At 43.9% G+C, this 27,361-nt stretch overlaps 1 protein-coding gene across 2 annotated transcripts in view; it reads right to left on the bottom strand.

The window, feature by feature from the left end:
- ACACA (acetyl-CoA carboxylase alpha) overlaps positions 1-27,361 on the bottom strand; it is a 111,361-nt gene that overhangs the window by 16,040 nt on the left and 67,960 nt on the right. For both annotated transcript variants that reach the window (XM_075032988.1, XM_075032987.1), the window contains 7 exons: positions 18,886-19,029; positions 18,001-18,121; positions 15,445-15,541; positions 11,568-11,664; positions 10,741-10,876; positions 4,317-4,494; positions 2,373-2,485 (listed from right to left, as the gene is read on the bottom strand). In XM_075032988.1, coding sequence (XP_074889089.1) covers positions 2,373-2,485; positions 4,317-4,494; positions 10,741-10,876; positions 11,568-11,664; positions 15,445-15,541; positions 18,001-18,121; positions 18,886-19,029 — 886 coding nt within the window. The remainder of the gene's footprint in view (positions 1-2,372; positions 2,486-4,316; positions 4,495-10,740; positions 10,877-11,567; positions 11,665-15,444; positions 15,542-18,000; positions 18,122-18,885; positions 19,030-27,361) is intronic.

Genomic DNA, 27,361 nt, shown 5'->3' on the forward strand with positions numbered 1-27,361 from the left:
ACTGTGTCCTGCAATCTTGGCTTTCCTGCTATGGTACGGAATTAGTGGCAAAACAACAGCAATGATCGCCCGATGTTGGGAGCAATTACGAGCCATCTAAGTGAGATGCTTATCAGTGACTGAAGCTTTTAGAGCTCTCTGTATGTACAGTTGTAAGTGACTTGCTCTTGTGTTGCAGTCATTTTAATTAAAGTGTATGGAGTTTGCTGGGAGTAATTACCCCGTAGAGGAAGAGGGGAAAAAAGCCCTGAACAGGCTCCTGCCTCCTCACATAGCGCAGCGTTGGATTTTTGAGGCTGTTGGCAGAAAACTGTACCCCCTCTTTCTCCCTGTATTTTTTACCGGTGACGCTGGTGCAGGTCCCAGCGGTGTGATTCAAGGGTGCTCGGCAGGCGTCCCGCACCCATCCCAGGGTGACGGACCCTCTGGAGGGGCCACCCAACAGTGACCAAGCTGGCGTTGCTCTGCTCCCCCCCTTCTTCCACCACTTCAGGATTTGAACACTCCAGCAGCCCTCTTTGTCTGCAGCCAGTGACGCCGCTCCTGGGAAAGGATTCATCCGGCACTCGCCGCGCAGAAGACACCGTTTCTTTGCAGAGGCAGTAGGTTGGTTTGCTCATCGGCAGAGCCAGTGCTTTTTACAGCGGGGCGAAGGTAAATACTCTCAGAAACAGTGCTCCTGCCGTAGTGCCATTTATCTGCATGGACCTGAGCTGACTGCTCAGCATATTGCCTTCTCTAACCACACATCTGATTTCTCCTGCCCTTGGAGACTCGCGCACCAGAGCGGCAGCTCTCCCGCATCGGACGTCGAGGTCCAACACCCCCAGGAGCCGCAGCTGTGAGCCCTGACTGCATAAGGAACTCGACTGCAGCCTTTAAACTGTGAAGGGTGAAACACCGTAGGAGAGCATTTCTTGGGACCCTCTGCTGGGTCTCCACGATTTGGTGTCGTCACACTATCCGTGTGCTCCTAAAGGGACACTGTCAAGTCTAACATAGGTCAAAAGCAAGGTTTTCTGAAAAGAATCTCCTTGCCGCGACTACAAACATTAAAACTGGTTTTTAATTCCAACAGACACGGGCAGACAGAACAACACATCCATCCATCTGGGTATCTGTGTCCACTCCCTCACGCAGTAACACATAATGTACATGAGCAAGACCTGAACTCAGATAAAACTGCTGCCTTGTGCTGGTCTGCAAAACTCAAACACCTGCTAATCGGCTTCTCGCCCAGAAAGCAATTGGCACAGTGAGAGAAAACAAAGAGAGTGTCAAAATACTATCATTAAAAAAAAGAGAGAAAATGTCTTTGATGCTGTCAAAGACATCAGTAAGAACCTGGTTTTCAGCAGTCTGATGCTTAACACTCCCCGCACCCTTTACAATTATTATTCGCTTCCCAAGGCATATCAGAATGGTTGTTTTGTATATAAATTGTTGCACTGCCATAAATTAAAAAAAGCCAAATAATAAAATGTAACTGCAGCAATAGCCACGATTTATCAGTCATTTGCAGAACACTTTTCCTCCTGAAGGATCCCAAAAGGCTTTATAAATTCAAACCATACCCATGTAGCATGCTTCTTCCACTACTGAAATGTAGTCAATTTTGGAGGTAAAAAGAGGCTCTGTAAGATTATACTCTTACAGTAAGAGCTAGTAAAGAACTCTTTAAAGAGTCTATTCCCTGAGAGAGTACATATCTGATATTAAGTGCATTTTGCTGAACACTCTGTGTTTTGGGTTGTTGGGTGTACACCAAGCGCTGGGACCATTTGGAGCAAAAGGGACCATAATAATCCAACACACAGTGACGTGCTAGCCACTGAGCACTGCACATCACCCCGTAGTTTACTGAGGAGGTGAACAATATTTTTTATTTTCTTGAAACTGAAGAGCAGACAGGTATCATTACTCAAAACTACCTCAGACACACAGTTATAGACCAGCAGCCCAAAATGTCTTTGACCAAATTCTTAGTTATGCCAAACGACACCAGCTTAAGTTTTGGCCCATGAGCTTTTAGTGAGCTAAGCAATTGCTGAGATGGAAAGTAGACTCAACCATCTGTAGTAAGTGTCTGTTGTTAAGACCCATTCAATAAAAAAAAAAAACAACCACCAGTTTGAAAAGACACTAGATTACAGACACCCTAAGTACGCTATATGCACATGAATATAATCTCTCTCGCATGTACATACATGCAGCTTGTCTCATCTGGTTTTCTTCCCAAGTTAGATGACAGTAAATAAAAATTATCATAAGTTTGATAAAATGCCTCAGTGCCCCTTTTTAAGGTCTATAAACACATTCATTAGCCACCAGCTGCACGGATCACTGCTCCGCCAGCCCCCGCGCAGACGTACCTAGCCGCTCTGCCAGGCGGATGTAGACGGGGTCCACTCGCCTCATCGTCTTCACCAGATCCTTCCTGCGGAATTTGATTTCTACCGTCCCCTCTGGTTCCAGGATTCCTCCTCTGATCAGTGACGGGAAAAGAGAAAAGAAAGGCACTTTCAGGTCATCAGACAAGGGGAAACACAAAATGGAATGGTTCAATGTTATCTAGAAAGTATGTAAAAAAAGAGAAGAGAAGAGAAGGAGGGGAGGGAGACAAAACAAAGAGAAAGAGAGAACAAGAAAGAAAGAATCTTAGCTATTATTTATCCAATGCCACAAACGCACACCAGGCTTCACAGAAACATGTCTATCCAACAGTATATAGTACAGCCTGGTACAAGCAATGCTCTTCAGGAGTCTCTTTTAAGCTGTGACCTGAAAGCTCTTTCAAAAGGTAGGTAAGCTTTATGAAACAAACCAATTAAAGAGCCATTTTCATTAGAGATCCTGCCCACTTCCCAGGTCAAAGACAGAGGAGCACGTGATTTGAAACTTGCGTTTGGTAAATAAAATCACTTCAGTCTTTAACTGTGAGGGGGGAGTAATGTCTAGGAGGAAGGTCAGCGCTGAGGGTTATGGAACAGCGACAGCGATGAGAATTATTACAAATGCGTAATGGTACTTAGGGAGAGGATGACATATTTTGCAAAATAATCTCTTTGTTGGCTACTGGAGCTCAAGACCTCTAGAGTCCAACTACAGCTCTGCAAACCACATGCAGTCCTTCCCGATGTCTTGCAAGGTGGGGAGCTGGCTTGAGATTTCCACAAGGCGAGTTCACACTGCCGGCATCCTAGAAAGGTATGGGGCAGAAGCAGCGCGAGGGAGTTGTTCCTGCATGCACCCCGAAAAACACTTGGTGGGGAAGGAGTTTGTAGAAATCCTGCTCACACTGTGTCTGACTGTGAAGCAAACAGGCTCCACGTTTCTAAGTAGAAAAAGAACAGCAAAAACTTCTGACTTCCAGGAGGCAAAGATTAGACAATGTTTGCTCAAAGACGCAGGAAATACCGAGGCCAACAGACCACAGGTCTCTCTGTCTCGCTTTTTTAGAACAGAAAGAGAGGCAAGCGTGCCATCAGGAGCAAAATTCAGCTGGGAAGGGCAAGGGAAATGTGCACCTGGAAAGGGCATCTTCTCAACTCCTCCACACGTATGCTTTTTTTAATTCCCCTGCAGCAGCTGCCCAGGAATTTTGACCTGCTGAGATGGTAGGAGTTGAGAGGACACCCTGATAGCACAATATTCATGCTGTCCTTCCACACACCTTCCTTCTACCTGCTACAGATAGCCCAGGTAGGGCTAGCTTTTTCCTTCAAATGATTCAGTATCTCTATATTTTAGAGAGTCTTTAAAATATTTTTTAAAAATTGCTTCAAGAGTTTGCCTGTAGTTTTATATCCTGAACCACCAGTAACTAGAACTTCACTTATGCAAGTTGTATTTAATTAAAAAGGCACAACTACCCAAGTGCCCATATGACAGACAGTAGAACACTCAGGGATTTTAAAGTACACACTTATTTACACTTATTTAATTTGCAAAATTGTATACACAGGCACTTGTTTCAAAGCACAAAGCAGTATGTGGCAACACCAGAACGGTAAGAAAATCCTAAGCACCAATACCTCGCTGTGCTTTGTGAATGTTAGTAATGAATCTTCCCAGAGGCTGGCTCTGAATGGCTGCAGAAATTACTCCCATCTAAGTCTGAGTCAGGAGACTATCATCTGAGTTGTCCTAGCTGTGATCACTACACAGCAAACTCCTCCAAGACACGAGTTATAACTAGAAAGTGGTCAGTCCCTTTCAGTGACAAACTGCCACACTCTTAACTGAGAGCTTCTCGCTCAGCCAGGTAATTATACCCCAAAGCAGGTGGTTACAGAGGGAGGAGAAAGGTGCCGTACCTGCTTTCTCGGTCTGCGTACATCTCCATGTGACGAGGATTAATGGTTGGGTCAATCACAGCCCAGGATCCTCCTCTCAGCTCCGCTTGCGGTGGGATGTAAATAAGCACGGGTTGACGATACTCTCTCAGACCGTCCACGATGTAGGCACCAAACTTGAGCACTTGGTCATACATGTCTGCAGAAAAAGGACACAGAGCTTGAAGTCGCTGCATGTCAGTGCTTCAGCCCTGCCATGCTTGATCAAGCTGGAAAAAACCCACAGCTATTCAGCTCTCCTAACCACCTCCTGCTACCATAATGCAAGCTCTGGCTGGCGTTATCTGGACCTGGACAAGACAGACTGAGAAAGGAGATGTTCCCACATCGGTCCTGCTCCCAGACACTGGACCCCCACTCTGGAGACCTGGTCCAGTTACTTCCCACGTAGCCACATCTATTCACAAAACAGGGACTGCAGGGTCCTCAGTTCACACCTACACCACATGTCCTGGAGACAACCCATCCCTTACTTCCCAGCCAAGGCAATGCGTATTACAGCAGTTTGGGAAGTCAGGCCAGGTATTTCTGTACTTAATAGGAGTGCAGCTGCCCAATTTCAGACTTACTAGCATGGACCTGTATCATGATTCATGTAACGTGCATGGCACACCTAACAGCAGCAGGCCTTTTACGTATCTTTATAAAAATTAGTGTGTGCGGAGGATGTGAAACAGCGTTCTTCTCTTCTTGCATTAAAATTTAAGGCATTTTGCTCAAAATTAATAAGAACAACTCCACTGTGTAAAGACAGTACATTGAACATATCAGCCCCAAAGGTGATTTAAATAAAAGAGAAAAAAGGAAGGTGAAAGAATTTATATGAGATGATATAGTTTATATTGGATATAGTTTGTAATGGAAACAGGCAACCTCGAATATATATATTTTGTTACATATAATTATATGTAGAAGTATCAAATCAAAGATACAAGAAATGAAAAATGCTTATTAGGATCATCTAGTCCATCTCTTTGTTCACACAGGACTGTATCCTATGTTTCTTTTCCAGTGCTTTTTAAAGCTTTCGTTTAGAAATCCCCAAAAATAAATCTACTACTTCTTTAGGAACACTTCCACAGCCAAATAGATGAAATTTTTCTCAGTATTCAGCCAAACTTCCCCTCCTTGCCCATCCCCATTAATTTCATACTACTACTCCTTGCATCACCCTACATAATCTCTTCACTCCTTCGGGCTTGCTATAAATAGCAGTAGGCTTTTCAGGTTTTTTTTCCTTACACACTATAGGTATTCATTTCTCATGTCTCCCAGGACAGTATTTTCAATCCCCTTCAACATTTTTGTTCTTTGCTTAGTGCCTCCCAGTTCGCTTAATTTTTTCTGGCCATTAAAATACCAGTGTACAGAGCAGAAAAACTAAGTGGGTTGCACACACATACCACGCATACATGCTGGCCTTCAGTAACAGTCTTAAAAGACTGAGATGCTTTTATTCATCTAAAATCCTTACAATCATTTCAGAAAGCCATCATTTCCAGGGAAGAAAGAGACTCCACCCAACCCCAGTTTAATGTTCAGCATTAACATGAACATACTTAAGCACTTAACTCATTGGGAAATACACACACACACACGCTCTTACATATATATACAAACACTAACATATATAGAGCAAGCGAGAGAGGTGTATATAAAGTTTGTTTGTGTGTGTGTGTGTGTGTGTGTCTGTGTGTATATATAAGTACCATAGACACTGATGTGATCTCTCTGGTTCATTTGCAAGGTCATTGTCCAAGTACCCCAGAAAAGGAGTTTCACGTTATTTAAGAAATGTCAAATGCTGATGAAGAGAAGAACAATTTATTTCCTCTAATTGCAAATAAACATAAATTCTGGCAGAGACAGTGGGGACTGAGAACCAAACAAAACTCCAACCTTTTCCTTTGTCCTGAGCAAAGAAAAAGACCTCAAAAGGGGTGACAAATTTATTACTAATTACACAATTATTTTATTATGTAGTGCAAGTAATAAACCACTTGAAGTACTTTCAGCTAATTCTAGTGTTAAGAAAATAATTGCTTGATTCAAATTATTTTAACTGAATTAATTCTTTACTAGACATTTTTTACTGGTGCTACATAATAAAATAATTGCGTAATTAGCAATACATTTTTCACTCCTGCCAAGGGTATATATTTTACTCAGGTTAAGTGTAGAAAAAAGAAGTGCTACTTGTTTGAACAGGGCAGAGGGAGAAGGAGCAGAGAAATTGAGAGAAGCTTGCCGCTTTCTGTGCATAGCTCCAAATCTCTTTCAGGTTTACCAGGTGGCATCAGCAAGGTCAGGGAAGTATTTCTGTGCCTACAATACTTTCAGGATCAGACTGTCAAAGCTAGCCCAAAGCATGAACTTTACCACTATGCGGTTCTGTACACAGTTACTCCTTTTGAGATGCTGCAATAGAGCACTTCATTTTCCTGGAACGTCCCAGCAGCCCTAGTTTAATATTTTGTATATGGATTTACACCAACTGCTGGCTTCTCTTGCATGCTCAGAACTTCCACTGAGGTCAATGGACCTGCTGCTGCACTCTTGGGCTATAGATACACCTTAATACTTTCAGATCTGGCTGTAAACTCCTCTGCTGTAGAGAATTTCCCCTTTTCTTATGGTAACTGCTTCTACTAACAGAGACCAATTTTGCTCAAATAAGGACGAGACAATCAACCTGACTGCCACCACCGAAGGGTCCCCATGGTGCCATGCACAGCTCCAGAGACGAGCCAAGGGGAACCACAGCATCCATAGGCAATGGAAGGGCTCCTGCTCTTCTACACAGTCTTCCCCTCCCACCATTTCAACTGTTCAATTTGCCTACACTTACCACTTCAGCAAAATGGGGACTCTTAAAGAATGTGTATTTTTAAGAGGCAAAATATAAGTTGAGTTGATGAAGATCATAAAAATACTGCAAAGACAACCCAAGACACCTGCCTGCAGTCCCCATACCCAATCACCAGAACACACAACCTCCCTGATTTACGTTAATATTGTATCTGAGTGTGAAACTATGAAACATTTGCCACACTGTGACAACTGTCTCTTATTTGCAGTTTTGCTGCATTTTCCACTCTTACAACGGAAAACAGCGCACCAAATTTAACTGCTGCAGGTGGTAAACGATGCCAGGTCTCAATGGTGCCCACTGCTCTGTGCTTGAGCCGTAGTGCCATGGTACGGTGCAGACTTTATAAACTGTTAATACTGTAACTAACACACTTACTATGTTTAAAACAAAACCTAGTTGCTTCCATGCAGCAAAGAACACCACACACATTTTAAGAGCAGGTGTTTGCACAACTGTTCTTTGAGAAGAAGTTGCTTATGTTGAGAATGGAAAAATTAAAATTAAATATTGTATTTGTGGGCCAAATTTAATTCCTGTATTAATTTAAACCTCAGCATAATGAGCCACTTGTAAGACAGAAATGCTGCAGAAGTCCTCTAGGAAAAGCAGCGTTGTTCATTATTCAGTAGGGCAGACAGTGTTCGCAGCACACTTTCCCATTCTCTGCCTGCCTGCTCAGCTGCAGTGTGCATCAGCGTCTACTACACGTAGACATGAAATCTGCTGGAAGCTGTTATCATTACACTGTATGTGTAAATATTGGCAGTCAGATGCATCAAGCATGCTCGAAAGGCTGCAGACCGCTTTTTGCATTTCCATAGTGTCGGGCAGCGTGCCCTGAACCTCCAAAGCTGGAACGGATCTCATCAGCTTGGCTGGATTATCAGATAGGACCTGAAGGTAAACACCAGGCATATATTGGCTGCAGACACATAATGTCCCTCATAAACCCATTACACACAAGCAATACCGTCATTCAACATCCAGGTAATCAGAGATTTAAAACAGCCTTTTCATTCTGCTGGAATTTTTTTTATTGTTATTTATAACCTGTCCCAGGAAAAAATAATAAGTAAAACATGAAAAGCCAACTGCGAGTGACCCTGTAGCACAAGCAGCGCTGCAGTTTAATGTCGCGGGGATTTGCATGCTATCAAACTATTCATGCCGAGTCCAAGACCCTGGTGCTAATTTCCAGTAAATTTCACGCTTGATGTCTCCCCGTTGTGGGTCACTGCCGGTTCGCCTAAATAAACCACTTCCAAATGGCTCCTCCATCTAAATATTCAAGCCAGTTTTTATAATTTAATTTTGCATTATGCTGAATAGCCTTCTGGCCAGATAGAGCTCATTGGGAAAACCACCAATACCATTGCGATATGCCTTTATTTATGTTATTTATTTATTTATTTTATGGCTTGAATTAGACCTCCTAGGCCGATGAGGAAAGAGGGGGTGTTTTTTTCTCTCTTTTTTTTTTTCCCCTTCCACTAATGTCAATTTTCAGCATAGCAAGAGCTGTCTCTAATCTTTTCCTACTCATTACACACAATTTTGGAGTCATTTTACCCACAGTGCAGTCGGCTCCTGGCAGTGTGTTTGTGTGCACTGAGGGGTGGCATAATTGTTTATTTTCCCTCCCTGCATAATCCCCAGCCAGCACTGAAACCAAAACTGTGAACAACTCCCCAAGGAACACAGAGTGTGTCAGGAGAGACCAACACTTGCTATGCAGGCCCCAACAGCAAACAAGATGCAGGAAAATTCACGGACCAAGGTGCAAACTGCAGTGGCTCTGTTCTTCTCTCCTCTGTGGCAGCTCTCTCCTCCTCCTCCTACCAGCTGGGGTGGAGTAAGTGGGGATACGCAATACAAATATTAGCATCCTTGTAGTGCCTTCTCCTCCTTGGGCTTCTGGTCTCAACTCCAAAGCTAAACTCATTTTCTGAGGAACCCAGCAAAGGGCACTGGCAAAGCCGGCAGATCTTGCAACATACCAAGGCAAAATAATATTTAACGAATGCTTGGTAAAGTTACATCAACAACTTCCCCGTAAGTTGTGCGGTAGGGAAAGCAAGTCACAAAGGGAGTGCAGTAGCAGCACATGGAGTAGAAACCATCCCGAAAGGTAACAGGTATTTTCCAGAGGAAAGAATTTTGCCATCTTTCATCTTTGCATCTGCAAACTCAATGGCATTGCTTTCTGCCCTGCTAATGAGACAGCAGAGCAAGACGGCCTTTATCACCCTGTGAGTCTTTCCAGAGCAGGGACTTTCACCACCTTAGTGCATCTGTAACTTTTCTTCCGTGTTCGTTAACTGACACATGCAGGTAAGAGGCCCTAATCTTTTTCTTATTTAAATTTCATAGTATCAATCTCAGATCCTTGGCACTTCACAAAATTTAAAGTAGCAATATGTGGTGCAAAAACATAACTGCTGGTGTATTAACTGCACAGTTTTATAACTGTTCACTTCCTCTGAACATAACTACCACCAAAAGAGTCAGCTGGGAGACAGTCCTTGATAGGACAACATTACATTGGGAAAAAATCATCAATGAGACAATGTTGACAGAATATGCCTATACATTTTTGATAGGCAATATTGTTGGCTTATCCAGCCCCACTTTTAAGCTGAGGCAGAAGGAGATAAAGCTTTCCGAGCAGAAGGGGTTTCCTGAGATTACTGTTTAACTAGGTCAGGTTGGCAGCTGTAAATTTTGTTAGCAATCAGACAACTGTTAACATCCAATTACCTGTTCTTACTGCGGATGAGACTCGGTTTGACTCAATGATCTTCCAGGTCTTTTTCAACCTAAATGATTCTATGATTCTATGATCTGGCCAGTTCCTATAACTGTGTATGAGGGCACATCTAAAAATACAGTTGCATTGCATATTTTCAAAAGAACTTGATAGTAAATTTGCACCTTGCATATTCTATGTTATTCCCGCTACATGCCTATTAAAGACAAGACACATGCGGGGAGGAGAGGAATGAAACTCTTCATCACCACAGGTACTGCAGGATAGTGTCCCTTTCCTCTAGCTGGTTGTGCAATGATCATGACTGACTTTCAGGAGAGCCAGGAAGAGCATTGCCATGATTTCACAGGGCTGACATGTCCAAACACTCTGGTAGGCCTAGAAAAGTATCCCCTTATTAGCACTTCTAAGGGAGGCCACATACTTGCCATGAAAGAGGGGGGCTGGATGCAGGCTGCATCAAAGACAGGTGAAGCAGATCCACCTTGCAAGTTTATGGGTAGGAGTTGTCACCACAGTTAAGCCAATCTAATAGCTAGCTGCTGCCCAAAGACAGAACCTAATTCTGTCCCTTGCCACACACTCCCACTGCTGGTCTGTCCCCAGAGAACTGCTTCAGGATGCTAAACCAGTAGAGCTAGTGCCACTGGGTACGGCACAGCGGCGAACAGCAGCGGTGCCCTGAGCAGTAAAAGACAAGCCATTCTACAGGACAACACCAAAAGGGGATCCGAATTAATGGTTACCTTTCATTCCACCAGAGAAGCCTCTCCAGTTAGCAAAGACCATCAGAGGCAGCCCTTCTCTGTTAAAATCATTGATAGCCTGCGCAGTCTTAAAGGCAGAGTCAGGGAGCCACACCTGACCAGCCTGCTGGATTATCTGTTGGGAATAAAAAAAGATTATTCAGCCTTGAAACACATTAATGTAAGAGTTGGCATAAAAACATAGAAATAGATGCAACAAGAGCTGTGACGTGGAATTAACAATGAGGAACGCAGCACTTGAAATGCTTAAGGATATGCATGCCCACAGAAAAATTGGGACAATCCTTTTGTCACCAACATCAACAGGAGTGTTCCCATTGATTTAGCTAAGAAGTATAGAGACGGTATGGAAAGCTTGACACTATGACTCCTGCAAGAAGGTGAAAGACAAGAGAGAGAAAAGGATATGCAAAGGAGAAAACTCCAAAGAGATGATGTAGGGCCAGAGCTGTGAAATCAGGCAGGAGAAAAGCAAAATGTCAGAGCAAAAAGACCATGAAATGCTATGGTCACAGCAAGAGAACAGGGAAACGATTTTTGCTTGCCAGGTGTCCTGGGCCCTAGTCCCTGCACCTCACCTAAGTCATAAAAGAAGCAGGACTGCTGGGGAATGTGTCTGCTGGACGAATGGCCAACACAAGTATCCATTCACTCCTCCCAGCAACTGCCGTGCACTAGCACCTCACCAAGGAATGGCTATACTTTTTGTCCCATATTTGGGGGAAAAAATCCCATCAAAACAAGTGTTCTTTCCACAGAGACATTTGTAGAGGACAGACAAGCGACCAAGCACACGTTCAACCTACCTTAGCCTCAGAGTCCAGGTTTGCAGGATCAGCAGGGATGCTGAGCTCCACTGTTCTTGTTTCTACGGCAACTACTCCTACAGGTATTCCTCCCAGCCTGGTAACATGTGAGACAAATCAAAATTCGTATTTCTACTGTTATACAACTAGACATTTTTTTCCAATTTGCTTCAAAATACTCAAGAGAGACAAATAATACAAGCAAATGGCGGAAGAAGCATTTTGGCCTTTTTGAAGACTTTCGGCATATGGATGGAGAATTGCAGAGTAGAAGTCACAGTTCTCAAAGCAAAATCTAGTTCTAAAAAGTAGCACATACCTCACTAAAAATTAAATAGAATAAACCAAAGCCCCAATTTTGAACAATATAGCTACATCTCCACCACCCTTCACCTGCCACCACAAGGTTTTGATACTGATGGTCTTGACCACAAAAAATAGACATGAAGACCCAAGGCTTCCAAAGCCCTGCTTTCACAAGCACTGTCAGCTGATTAAGTACATCCACAGGCTGCGTCTCTAAGCAATGCTGATGTCTCAGCCGCCCTAAACCTTCACTGCTTACAAAACCTCCCTCTCCCAAGAGTTAGGGTGAATGCTGGGTAGAAGGTTCGGGTTTGCCTGTCTATCTCCTCCCCAGACCCTCTGCTGCAGTATGACTGCAAGGGTGGGAAGGGTGCAGGGACAGAGGGATGGGCAGGGAGTGTAGACACCAGGGAGGATGCTCAGCTCCATGTTCCACAGCATCTAACCGCTCCTTTACACAAAAGGCATCTTGCTTGCGATGACAACTGCTTACTCCCAGGATGGGAGTCCCAGCAGAGCCTACACTCTCTCCTTAACCACCTCAAGCTGGATGACATGCACTGCAGGCAGAAAAAGCGACAAGGCCTATGTGCACTAGGGGGTTGAAAATATTCCCATTCACTATGATTAAGAGTCTGCCTAGAAACCTGTAATTGCAGAAGCCGTCTTAAATCGGTAACTTATAACTTCTATATTAGGGCCCATGTGACCTAATAAAGAACATCTTTATCCAAGTATTACAGTTATTTATTGAACTTGAAAACAGCTCAAAACAACTTCTGTTTTCCATTATACTTCATATAAATTTTATCAGGCTAGCACATGAAGATGCTACATCTTGTTTTATAGTGTGTCCCTGGACAAGTTGCCATAGAATAATAAAAGACAATTTACAGCCAACAGCACACATATTCCAAACATACATACAAAAGATGAGTTTTGGCAGCACTTACAGTAACAATCCCAGAAGAATACATTCCTATTTGTTTTTTGAAAATGCCACTGCTTTTGAAAGAAGTCAGTTTCATTTGTATTATATATACCTGTATGTGAGAGTCCAAAGCAACTTGGAATTTGTCAGAAGAAAGGAACGGCAAGTGAAACTGAGCATGGGCCTGGACAGAGACCTTCTAGCTTTGCCAAATCATTGATTTCCCCCTCCTCCTCACCTCACGGTATACTGCTTAACCTAAAAGCCTTTAAATAATTATAGGATGTTGGAGATAAAACTTTAGAGTGTCACGGATGGCAGATAAAAATACCAAAGTGTATCAAAAGGTCACAGGACATCCCAAGGTTACCTGCGACAATTAGGAGTGGAGTCAGCAGGTATTTTTGGCTCCTCTCAACAACGTATAAAGATCAGACAATATTCTGAGTGGAAAGGATCTTCAGGGGTAATAACACTCAGACCCCTGGGACCAGCAGCGGTCAGAGACATGAAACTCCGAGAAGGCAGAGCTAAGCTGCACCTGCACACGAACGCCCCTTTGGCTCAGCAGCAGTTCGTCTCCAGCAGGGCTTGTACAGCCCGCACACTACCACGTTGCTCTGTCTGGAGCACAGACTCCTCCTCCTGCCCTGATATCGTATCTGAGGAAATGGGTATGTTTCTCCGTATCACATTCTGCACTAGGAGAGTCCAAAGGCTGTTCTAAACCCGTCAAAGACCCTCGAAAGTCTTAAGAAAAGAGCAACAGAGGAACATTTTGCTGAGCACATCCTCGTATCTGGAAGCCTCCTTCAGTTATTACGCAGCATTTCATGAACATATTAACAGAGTTTCTGATGGTTGTTTTAGAGATGTCCAGAACGGACACAATCCTCTGAGATGTTGCACATGAGCTCTAGTGAATATCATAAGCTTTGCTATTCTATAGCATGACCTCTGGCTCTCTGACCCTCATTAGGGAGACTCTGTAGAGCTGCAGCTTTAAACAGGCTAAAAGAGAAATGGGAGCTCCCAGTGCCAAATATTCTAGGGCCACGTGTGCTATCAACATAATGGAGATAAGAAACAGCATTGATTCATGGTTATACTGGCTGGGAGCCTAGGTGGCTATCACAGTTGTGCTGTGTGTTTCAGGAACAGTGGTGTCTCTCCCTGCCTCCCACTGAATGCTCCGGTAATCAAACACAGCATCACCAGGGATATCCTGGTACTACGGTCAGTCCTGGAGTCACCGATCTGGTGAGGCTGGAGGCTGATGGAGTCAGACCCCAGGGGTGGCCACAAGATTTCCAGAAGATTGTAAGCATTATCAGGTAATTTGGCTCTGGACTGTTGGCACTGTGATACTGACAGTACGGGAGGTGAAAGGTCTGTAAATAAAAGATTTTTCTTTGGTGCAGACTTCTGCTAGGAACTAAGGCACTCTGAACACCCGTCATGCACGGGCACAACTGTATCTCATTAAGTGTAACACCTGAAGCCTCCAGGATCCCATTCAGGCACTTCAGGTTTTTTTCTCCCCTCTCACTTGCTAAGGAAAAAAAAAAAAAAAAAAAGGCTGACAATTAACCAAAAACACTGACATCAGCTAGGAGCTGTGAGTCTGCTGGAGGCAAGAGTATGAAGCTCTGTCTTGAGAGGAGAGCTGGCAGTAGTCTGAGGAATGAGGAGTGACAAAGGATAAGCACGCTGCATTTGGACAGCTCAAGCACTTGTAGTGGAAACTCGGGGGAGACAAATGTACTCTTTCAAAATGGCTTTATTCTGAGAGGAAGTACACAGTTGGATCAGGAAACTCACAGTGCCATTTGGGGGGGCCAAAAAACTAAAGAAGAAACTAGAAAAGAGATGATTGAGGGGGTTTTGAGCCCAGCTCCAATTTGCGTTCTGTCAAAATACAGGATCCTATTTCCAGGCTTTTGCGTCCTGCTAGCTCTGAGAGTTCACGAACCTGCAACACCGAGAATGACCCAGGCTGCAAATATTTTCAAGGCAGGGATCTAAATCTCGAGGCAATGGGGAACATTGTAGAATCCTGCACAGATGCCACTTCGCAGCAAGGTAAGGGGAAGTGACTCCCCTTGGGGGAAGGCGAGTGCCACAGGTCTCTGGATCATGCACACCTCTGCATCATGAAAAACAACTAAGATCAGGTGTGGCAGGTGCTTGTTTGGAAACCGTTGCAAGTTATTCCACACAAACCTCAACACTAAGCTCTTCTCTACACAGAGCTTCTTGCAATTTGCTCTACTTTTAGCTGAACTTCTCTTGCAAGTCAAATAAAATGCAAAACAATAAACGGCGTAAGGTACCTTCCACTAAGTCAGAGCTGCAGGAAGGTCTCACTGTGCCACCGTGTACCGAGGGAGGCATATATTGTCTGCCATAAGTTTTAACAATATCTCTCTTTTTGGCTTTTGTCCATGTTAAAGCTGTCACCTCCAAGCAAAACAGGAGAAACGATCAGACCATGCTTCACTCATGTGATAAAGAAGTATCCTATTCAAGAAATGACTTATTTTTACTTATAGCCACCAACTTTCAAAGGATGTTCTAGAAAAATGCAAAGCATCATGAACTTGATTTCTACAAATGTCTAAAATGCCTCTTAGAATTTACCTTGCTCTACCAACCACAACTGTCTGCGCCCAGGGCTGCATGATCTCCAGGAACGAGCCATTGTCAAAGAAACCACTTAGCCACTGTCCTTTTTGACCTAAAGGGAAAGGAAAAAAATGGAAATATCAGAGGAGAGAGGAGGGAGGGAAGAAAGAGGAGAGAACATCAAAGGAGCAACTGAAACTTGCTAAAAAATGCCAACTGGAGAATGTGGCACTGTCTTTTTATTTATTTATTTATTTTTAAATAGATTATAATACAAGGGAACATTAGACAGCTGAGCATTTGTCTGCCTTCAGCCATCATGTCTTATTTCATTTGCTAGTCTGCATAAAGACAGTAATTTATCAGCAAAAGCATCATTTATTGTTAAACGATGGGGTTCGGATAGCAAAGGGACTTTGCATTCTTTTAAATAAATAACTCTGTTTTTTTCAAGACACTACAAACATTTGTCAAAAGGCAGTAAAGTCATTAAAGATGTTTTGCAAAATGCCTGTTTCTATTTTAAAACTTATCTCACATTTTTTTCTTGATGCTGCCTAATCTTTCTTTTAAAGAAAGAATGCTGAAGACATTCAGGAACCAAATGTAAAAATTTCTATGATATTTTAAAACTAGACAACACATCTGAGCATGTTTCACACATTCTTTTAGAAAAACTGAATTCTGATACCAAAAACCTAATTGCTCCATAGAAGACACCAGATGATGTACCTCTCCCTAAACTAAAGCGTGCTTTAAGAGTCACCATCCTGGACCAGACCATATGCTATCAGACCTATTCTCTTGCCCAAAGGCGGCAGCGGCTTCCTAATGCTTGAGAGAAATCAAACTGTTCCCGAAGAGAACATCACCAAGATGACTCTGCAGTTCTAAGAGAAATAAACTTTTCCTGACCCTTGCAGACAATCAGCTTCTACACTGAAGTATGAGGGCTTGATTACCCTGATCGTGCTAACTATGAACAAGTATTATCTGCCCTTTATAAAGCCAGTGCAGTATCAGACTTGGGGTTCCTCCTGCATCACAAACTCCAATATTGACAATACCTCTCCACCCCCATGTGCAACAACATATCACTTCACTAACAATCCACATATATTCCTTCAAATAAAATTCTCAGGATGACAATTACCCCCATGAGAAGCGGGGTGGCAGTTTACAGTGTATTTCACCACTTTCCACAGGTGTTTTTTAAGCAGGCGTGAAAGACACTAGGAACGAGTTAAGCCTCACTACGCTGACCTATGTGGTGGCATGGCACTGTTTCCACTCTCCAGACAGGAAGACCATGGCAGGAAGGTTTTCCAATATTTCAGCTTGGTCCCTACTCCAGTGAACAGGTAAGGCCACGATGAAGAGCTTCCATTTGGGCTGACTGCTGATGCTGGATTAGGGAGTGACAAGATTTGCAGACAGCTCTCTTTCTGCAGTCCTCCAGCCTGTATATGCTGTATATCCCAAAGTCAAGGCATCGAGATACTCCACCCACCCAGACAATTACAGAAATCACAACTCTCTGGGGGCACCTGCTTTCCACTGGGGCTTCATGAAGCTCTGCAAAAAAACCCAAACCAAAAAAACCAAAAACCCTCCCAGCTTTACCCCTTGGCACACAGCTTCTGAGGAATGCTTTAATCTGAACAAGCACCTCTGCTTCTGCAAACCCAAGTCCAAAACCAATTAAAAGTGGAGATCCAAGCAAGCTAACCTCTGCTGACTTAAACAGGATGGAGAGTGTTTTATCAAGACCAAACTTGTAATTACTGTGTTCTACATTCCTTGCCTCTGTGGCCCCACTGTAAAATGTGACCATCCATTTCAAAATTATCTCTTTATCGTGAGCCCAAAGCTGATCGTTTAGATTCTGGCCTCGTGTCGGGCGTCAGTTTGAAGAATATCACGGCAATATCTCCTCTAATAAATGGCTTTAACTTTTCACCTAGGAGATATCTGCTTTAACTTATCACAGGGAATCATCTGCTTTCCTTAACGCTTCCACTAAATTAAAATCTGAAGTCACTCGATTTGGAAGCCAGCGTTAGCTGCACTCAGACAGCTGGATGAATTACTTGAGAGATGATGAAAAAATATTATCCAAAAACAGAAAACTTAGTTTATCACAAATCTCATTTTAGCCCCCCAAACTCATTAATAACAGCAGGCATAATGGTCACCCAGTTTGCAGCTTGTATGTACACAGGCTGCACAACCCCAAAAGCATGTATGGGGGTTCAGTGGTTTGCAGTGTTTCCAATGCAATTACTCTCCAAGATCTGCAGGAATACTGTGATTCCTTTAGCGTACAGACCCTTTGTATATGGACTCACCTCTGAACCATAAAAAAAATAATCTATAGAAGTAACTAATAATTGTATGTGTCCTCAAGCACTCAGAATTTACATGCTATTTTTGTGTATTATATTCAAATTGTTTAGAATTAATAACTTTATAAGCTCTGAAATACATTTGGATTGCAGACATAAAGCCTTGACAAATAGTCTTGAAACAAGACACATTATTGCATACCCTGGCCACCAAAGATCTACGTACTTGGATTTGGGCGTCCAGCCAGCATCCAGCGAGGATCGTAGGGAGTCTTGGTAGGAACAAACTCTACGGTTCTGTCTATAGGATCCTTGACTTTGAGGATAGGAACAGGGCTGTATACACTCTAAGGGAAAGAGAGAAATATTGAAGGAAGTAATCCTCCTGCATGGCTTTGCATCAAACACCAGCACTAAAGGACCTGGTCAGAGTCCTCTTTCCCCCCACACTGCACAGCCCTCCAACTGACGGGATCCCAGAACTTTGGCAAGAGCCTGAAGAAACTTCCAAGGTGCTCCATACACTCTTTTAAACCCTCCTTTGGCATCTTCTGGTATACATTGTACTTCACTTGCTCTTGAACTTCAGGCATAGCCAGCATTAGCGAGGGGTTGCAATTTAATTTTTGAAAGGTGACCAGGCCACCTGACTCATTCTATGCACTCTTTCCTGAAGGAAGGTGACCTGCCTGTTCTTGTTGCTACCTTCCTGGCTGCAGAGCAGCTTACACATATACATCAACTCCTACAAATTACTGCCTCAGAGGGGAACTTTTAGACTCTTTTCAGTAAGAGACAATCCACTGCTTACATAAAATCCTGCTGCTCAGAGCACTGAGGGCAGCATGCCAGGGGAGTGATGTGAAAGTACCCAATGCAGTGCCAGGCTGTCCTGCATACCAGCTCCTGCAGCACTTTAAGACAAAACCTACTTTGTTTACTTCAATACCATAATGCTTAACAGCCTTGATCATCAGCCTAAACCATTTTGCTAGGCACCACACTAACACAGAAAAAACCCACAGATACAGAGAGCCCCCTACCCCACAAAACCACATGAACAAAGCAAATAGGTTGTGGCACCTTGCACTCTGGCAGGGCCAGGAATTACCTTTGGCATGTAGGAAAGCCACTGCAGAATCGTGTAGACTCCTTCAAAATCATCACACACAGTGCTGTGTGTCACTCCGTTGTTGTGCATTATCTGGATCCCGCCCAGCTGGTTGTTGGAGGTATAAACTTCCCGTCCAAGCACCTTTTGAAAGAAAAACAGGAAAACCATCAGTGGATGGGATGTGAGCAGGAGGTGTTGGCTAAGGAGATACATACAAGCCCATCCCTGCAGCAAGTCATGATCACTTCAACACCAACGGATGGAGCAATCCACTCACAAAAGACCTTCCCAAGCCCTGTGTGCAGGTAAGATCTTATGAATAGTGATCCCCAAGGGGAATGAAACAAATGGGGAAACTGAGGCAGGGGGCAGTTACACAACTTGCCCTTCCCTAAGCAGCAGCAATGGAGCTGTCCAAGTCCAATGTGACCAAGTCTTCTGGGTGCTGACCCGAGCTCAGCTCACTAATTCAAAATTGCTCCGACTAAGACGACTCGCAGGGTGGACCCATTTAAACCTTTAACTGGGGAAAAAAACAACACTGTGCATAAAGATAGGTACAGCAAAGACAAAGCCCCACCAGCTCCTTAGAGAGACTGGAAAGAATAAGACTCTGACTGCTGGGCTTCTAATTCTCTTGCACAACTCCATCTCTAATCTCAGCCCAGGCACCGCAGCTCTTTTCTCATTCTCCTGCTGTCTCTTTCCATTTGCCCTCTCACTGACTGATACACTGATCTCTCGGTCACTCGGCTTTCTGCTCCACTGAGTCCATATTACTAATAACACCTCTGCCACGGCCAGTTTACCTCATGAAGGCAGGAGCACATCATTACAAAATAAACTCATAACTTTGACATTCTAGCAAATACATGCCGTTTGTTATTTTTATGGGTTGAGTCTTTCTAACAGACAGAGGGCATTACATACCTGCTTCATTTGGATCTTAAAAAAACCCACCCTCAAACACACACAAACAACCTGCCCTCCCCCACCAAACAACCAGCACAGCTCATTTTACGAAGAAGGGCTACCCCAAGAGAGGAGCAGCCCAGAGCCCAAGGCAACCTGGTCGTTACAGAAGGGATGCTTGGGTCTGACTTCATCCTTGTCCTGACATCCTACAATGAGCGCTCAGGAAATAACTCATCTCACCCATAGTAGAGGGGAACTCCACATTTCTCAGGGTTTGACCTTTTGGGCTGAAAGTAAGAAGCTGCTAAAGGGATATGAAAATAGAAAATTTTGATCTGGTTAGAAAACTACACTGGACCAATTAGCTTTCTTCCTGCACAACATCAGTTAATCACAGCTGGGGTCAGGGAGCCACTGTGTCTATGCAGTAAAGCACAACACTATCATTTGCTAACTCCAAATTTATTTTCCTTTGGAGGAGAAAAGACCCGGTGGTTTGGCATTTCACAAAACTCAGCATTCTACAAGCACTACATGATCCTCACAAAACTCCCCGGGAGACAGATGTCAGTCGAGGTTTACGTACACAAGAAACCGAGGCACAGAAGTTACGCAACTAGTCTAAAAATTTAGAAGTCAATGGAAGCACTGCGGTTTTGCACAGAGATGTTCCTAGGTCTCCCTTCTAAGCTCAAACACCTTCATCTTCTTCTAACAAAATCAGTGCCATGAAAAGGCATGGTAGAAAAGACAGCAGCATAGATTTAGGTTCAAGGAAAAGAAAAGCACAGGCCTCCAGATACCAGGCACAAGCCTAGCTAAATGCTTTCCACAGAGGAAAATAAAAATAAAGAGGATTTAAACTCCCCATCTATGAACTAATGCAAACGTATGTACATGCAAAATGGGCCTCTGCTGCTGCTTATCCAGAGACACTGTAGACAGCTCAGGTTTACCACTGCTGACAGGCAATGAAAACAGCCTAATATACCGCCTGCTCTCGCCCTTAAATCCCTTTTTGGAGATCAAGATAAATATGCAGTTCCTTTTCCCGAGTGCTCCAGACATTTCAGTGAAGTGGCAGAGCATTGTGAGGGGCTGTGCAAATGAAATCCCTCTGTAATACTGAGCGAGCGTTGTATTTACTTGTCAGTGTTTGTCAGCAGAAGCAACGTAGTCCCAAGCTGCATTTAAAAGTTGTACCAATGAGCGCTCGCTGCCTTCATTTGTATGACATGTATGTCCACACATGTGCGCTTGCACCTGTGCTGAGGGCAGCAGGAGGGACATGTAACACGGGCACACGCAAGCTTCCAAATCATGTCCTGGCTTAAGCACAGTCCGAATGCAAAGCCAGCTGCTCCACTCCCCGGTGCAGAAACCGTGCAGCCAAAGGGTTAAAGAGGCTGTCTTCCAGGGATACTGCTAGGCTGGGTGCTGGTCCCCTAACCTGCTTCTGCACGTGTGCTCTTCTGTCTTCTCAGGAACGACCAGAGTTCCTGCCAACTTGTTTCACACATACAGCTGCAGACTGAATTGGGTGCCAGAGGTTAAAAGGCACTGAAGGGCTAGCCAGCTTATAGACAATGATCATTGGGCTTGAGAAAAAAATGAATGCAATAGCTCATCCATTCAGCTCTGCTAACCACCTCATCTCTGACCTCAGAGGACTACATTTTTAAAGGCTGACAAGTAATTCAATCTCCAATTAACAATCTTAAATGGTGCAATGCATATTGCTGTATAAATGTTTCTGCAAGAAAATATCCAAGGGTGAAAGAGAATACATCTGCTGGAGAAGACCAAAACTGATGCTTCTGCAATTAAAGAATTCAGATATTCCTCAATAAGACACATGGTCAGCAGAGACAAGAGTGGATTTAGACATGTTGCTAAATCAGTTAGACAAGTAATGCTAGAAGCAAACTCGTGGGAGAAGAAAGCGCACAGGATTAAACCCTGTATCTGATATGACCAGGATCTGTCAAAATGGTAAACTTCAAACCCTGAGAGTCTGGGTCTGCCAGGGAGGTACACCAAGTCACATAAAGCAAGAGGTTAAGAAGTGAAGTAGCAATAGCCCAAGGCTTACAGAAGGCATCTGTTTAATGACCAAACACGTGCATGGAAGGGTTAAGTTTGCAAAGCAGGCCCTTCCTAGCAGAAAGGTTATTAGCACTCCAGGGAACAGTCAAAGAGGCAGCTATCAGAGTCAGCTGCCACAGACCAGAGATCAAGAAAGGTCCAGCAAGAAGAGTGGGAAGGAACAGGTTCCAGGATTTTAAAGCTGAGATACACAATATGTATATACCTGAATATTGGCAATATTTGACCTCTGATCTTGTCTTAATCCGATGGCAAAAAGGGACAAAAAAGAGCAGCCATGAACAGCAAAGTACCAGACAGTAAGCTTCTGGCACCAGAAAATTTGCTTTAAATTAAAATTTTTTCCACCCCATGAAAGCTCAGAAACCCAGAAACCATGTTTTTGTCCGCTGGAGTTTGACATGCTACCAGTAAAAGGAAGCTGCCATGAGTGACTGGCCCCACACAGAGATGCCAAACTTACCCTTTCTGAAGTCACTAGTGAGGACCCCTCACTTCTGTTACTACTCCTTTCCTGCACGTTATCCCAGTGCCTTTGCATTTTGGATATAATTTCTTTTTTCCAACTCAGCTGCAGTCGGTCTGACTTTTGGAGTGAGGTGCAGCGAGTGCTGCCTCCCTCGGCTGGAACGTGTTAGCAAACAGGTCTGCTTTCCCTTCTACCAGCAGTCTTTCCCTTGCTGCCCCTTCAAGCACTAGCATTAACCATAACCAATAAAGCAGGACTGCCACCACCTACTCCTCGTGTATTTGATGCCAAACAGCCTCCCGGTCACTAGGGACCCAGGTCACATTCGGATGAGCCACTTAGTCCCCCCTTCCTTTGGTCCTGAAGACAAACCTTTCAAGTGTGCAGAAAGCAGTGCATTTAACAGGGTACACAGGACAAAATGCCTCCTCGGTGCCCCCATCTCAACATAAGGATGAGGACATCAGTGAAACGGTCAGAAGGCAATGCTAGTTCTAGAACTGCACATGATTGCAAAAACACACACTATTTTCCAGATAATGCAACATTTGATACCCCATTCTTACAAAATACACGGGCAGTATTGTCAACACTTACTTCATTTGGTCCTCCAAAAGCCACTCTCCCTACCGTAATGGGAAACTGCATTTCTTTTTACTCCAGAGGATCTTTTGGAAAGTACAAAGGAGAGCCAGGACTCTAGCAGCCTTTTCAGCCTTTAAAAGGCTGTCCTCAACAGGTTTATAGGCATGTCATATGCATATTAATCATTTTCTAGCACTCAAACCCATGATGACCAGCTGCTTTCTCTGTGCTCCTTTTCAGAAACTGAGCTGCTAGTTAGTTGAGACATTCACTACAAAGCTGGTTTGGCTGCAAACTTCATTGGCTCATATGTTTCATCAAAGATGAAAGATCTGAAAAAATGACAGCAGAGGGCTTGAATGGGAATCATTATGTAACATAAGTGCTGTTATTATTCAGAGCATATCATGTGTTTATATCAAATGTAAGTGCCAGATTTTTATCCGAATAATTTCAATAATTGCAATTCCCATCCCACCATTTATATTATCTGCCAGAAACCTGAAGCAGAAAAGGCACATGCACATACTATAAATAGCCTATTTTTCATAAACAGGCAGAAACGATCAGAACGAACGTCTCATCAGAAAACACAATGTAGGAACTTAAAACCTGACTGCTATTATGTGCAGTCAAGCCTCAACAGATCTTAGAGTGTTCATTTCTATCACTCAGCTTTTCCCCCACACATATCATGTCATTAGAGGGTAAAATAGCAGCAACGCCAAAGAGGAGAACCACGCCGAGGTAGGATACCAGCAAGAGCCGTGCTCCTGAACAGACCTGTTCCCGAGTCTTTAGCCTATTCGCATGGCGGCGCGAGTGCAGACACCTCCTCTCTGCCTGGAGACGGACTGCACTTCTTGCATTTCTAATCTATGAATGTGTGCAGTTCCCGCACTTTTAATTTACGAGCGTTCGGTGGGGGACCCTTCTGACTTGGGAACATATTGGCTCGGTCTAATGCTTGGAGATTATTAAAGTCAGAGCTATACTCCACTATCAAGTCTACAGATCTTTTATTTAGAAGATATGGTGCTCTAAATGCACAAAGAGCTCCCCGTCACCTTCACATTAAAGCCCCTAGTGCCTGGTAAATGGAATTATATAGCTGTCATCTCCTTTCCCCAAAGTTTTAAGAGTACAATGGGCTCATTTTTTCACACTCCATCCCAGCTTCAGAACTAAGAGACCTACTTTGTATTGATTTAAAGTCTCAGAAATAAATAAACCTGCTTCACCAATGTGATTCACAAGAAATTCATGATACACTATTGCATGATATATTTCAAGCTGTGGCTCCAGCTCTTTTTTTCCTTTGGTGAGTGATGGGGGAGGTGGGAGGTAGGGGGAGGTGAGGGGGAAGCTGACAGCCTGATGGTTATTGGAGATGGCTACTGACTGCAAATCCAGAAGCAGGTCTTGCTGGTGGAGTCTTTTTCTTGCTTTAATTTGGTGAGATCAGAGGGGGAAGGGGAAAAAGCAATTGCACTTCACCTCGGAGGCAGCAGGGGAAGATGCGTCCAGATGGACACTGCAACTGCAGCTGGCCTTTCTACAGCACCTTCTGCCTGAAGATCCCAAAGCACCTTGCCAATACAAAGGCAGCAGGGCTCCACAGCTGATCAGATATAGAAGAGGCATTCTCTCTGTTTGCAGATGGCAACACGAAACATTATTGGGAGAAAACGGGGTTTCCATCTTGCAATAAGTGATGAAGATTTTTTAAAATTTCTGGATTGCAACAGAAAATCAAATTTTGCAATCTTGAGATCTGAACAAATATCAGAGAGGGTCAAGATGTTGCTTTTAACTTCTGAAATATCTGTTGTAGGTATTAGAAATAAAAATTAATTTGGAAGAAAAGTCAGTTGGGGGGGAGGGGGGGGGAACCAATCCAAAACTTTTCATTTGACCAAAAAAATTCCAAATGAGAAATTCATCAAAACTGATACTTTTTCCTGAAGAGTTCCAGTTTCAGTGAACTGGCATTTTCAAATGAAAAATGTCTTGTCAAAAAATTCCTGCCTAGCTCTCCTTTCACAGTGTAGGGAGACTGCATGTTTTGCTCAAGGTCACTCCATCAGTCAGTGGTAAATCAAAAGGACTCAATATACTTTGCAAACTAAAATTACAGCCCCCTATTCTACATGGTGCAAACACTCATAAATCCCATCTGTCTCAGTTAGGGGTTCCCAAATCTGGACACTAGCCCTATGAACAATATTAATGATTGTCTCCATGATACTTAAAGAACTTGTTTTGGTCATTCCTTTGGTCACCTTCTGGACCCCAACAGAACCTCTTAGTCAGAGACCATCCAAGGGGACAGGCTGCAGTGCAGGTACCTCTTTCACCATGACAGTGAAACTTTGTTTGCTTTGCAGTGTGGGTTTAGGCTTAATCATGAGATATGTGACAATTCCCCCATGCCACTCCTATAGTTGCCACTCCTGTGTCCAGAATGGCAGATAAATTCTCCACAATTCACTGCAGAAAAGACCCACGGGCAGGTCACCCTGACATCCTCCTAGCGACACCCCAAGAGAGGGGTGGTCAGGACCAGTTATTCTGGGACATGTTTGAAAAGTGCCTTCTTCCGTAGAGCTCCAGTGGAACATCAGGTACCAGAGTTAACACTCCAGTAATAACATACCCTGCAGAATCACCAGGAACTGGGATACAGTTCTGGTTACATGAAACATAGATAGGGTTTAGAATATATATGAGTTTCCTTAGAAGGTACAGGAAGGGATTTAGATAGGCAGAACATGGGCCACTATGCTGAACTCCTCTTTAGCAGGAATAAATACACACACAGCCCCCACAGCACAAGCACCATCCACATAGATAAAGTGATCAAGATCCATATTAAAAATGATAGAAGGAGGAAGAAAAAAAAAGTCAACAGAAATCTATTAGACTTTCTTCCCTAAGCAAACATAAAGGGACTGATAATGCGATGCCTGGAACGTAAATTGTCTCTAATGGGAACAATACACAAATATCACCACTTAAAGAAAGGCAATTAAAAATAAAATGTAGAAATGGAAGGTGGTGTTTGTTTATTTGCACTCGCCTGAAGTCCAGGCATCCATCCTGTTTATATTAATTTCTCCACACAGAGCAAAGACCTTTGTGTTACCAGGACTGCCACCAACCAGACACTCCCAGCAGCTAATGCCTCTCACTGGCGTTAAAAGAAATGAATTCTGCTCTCTTCCTATTGCCAAATATGGCTAAACTGAGACTGACTCTTACAAGAGCTCTATTCTGATCTTGGTTCTCAAAGCAGACTGGCTTTGTTGGGGTGTGAGCAATGGTGACCTGTGCCAGGCAGACCTGCAACAGCACCGAGGTCCTGCCTCGGTTCTAAGAGAGCTGAAGAAACCAACCTCCACCCACGAAACCACCCTTGCTCTCACCACATCATCTGCCATAACCACCCACGGCACAGCAGAGCGGCCGCTCCTGCCTCCCCCACCGCTGGAGCCAAGAGCGGGGTAACCTTGGTGAGATCCACGAGAGGAACTGACTGACGGTTAATGCTGTTGAAGTGTCAATTTCTGTTTGACATTTTCTAGACCCTCTTTGATTAGCATTCTCAAACACCCTGCGCCCATACGTATCTTCCTAATAGTCTTGCTGTGCCACTACAGAAAGATTCATATCATGCATTAATAATTATAATGCTTCTTTGAATGACAGGGATGGCACTTGCTGTTCTAACTCACATGATTGCTCTCACATGATTGCTTTGATCTAATCCCAAGACTGGAGTCATCTTGAGCAGATACTGAGCTATCCCTGCCTTGAATCTCAAAAAAAGAGCTTTCCATGTTCTGTATTTTACAGTACAACCCCCAAACAGCATCCGTCTCGCAGGGCTTCTATTTATTTTTCCAGACTGTGAAAATGAAGGGTAAATATTACTGCTTGCGATACTGAAGACCGATCGCTCACACAAGACAGACTGACAGACTGTGTAAGCTTCCTATTCCTCCCACCAGAGCTCCTCCAGCGAGCCTCAGACCTGACCCAGCAGCCTCTCCCATGGGCACAGCACCCCCGAGCAGCTCCGCCTGCTCCTCCCAAGCCCCGACCTCTTGTCTCACCCCGTTATTTGAGTCCCAGGGCACCCAACAAGTTCTGCAGCTTCCCGCAGCCACAACCTGCAAACATCGAGTCAGTGCCAGGCTGCTTTAGCACGGAGACCGAGCGACATCCCAGCAAGCAGGCAGGGTACGTCCACCTGTCAGTCAGAAGACACTGAAGAGCGACCAACGTCAGAGAGCCACGGTGGCCGAAATGCCTCAAAATAAACTTGTCTCACCGAGCAACTTAACAGCCGGGGATAACCACCATCCCAGCGAGCTGGTTTCAAGCTGGCTCGCATAT

Source organism: Buteo buteo, chromosome 7, assembly GCF_964188355.1.
Source record: "Buteo buteo chromosome 7, bButBut1.hap1.1, whole genome shotgun sequence".
NCBI lineage: Eukaryota > Metazoa > Chordata > Aves > Accipitriformes > Accipitridae > Buteo > Buteo buteo.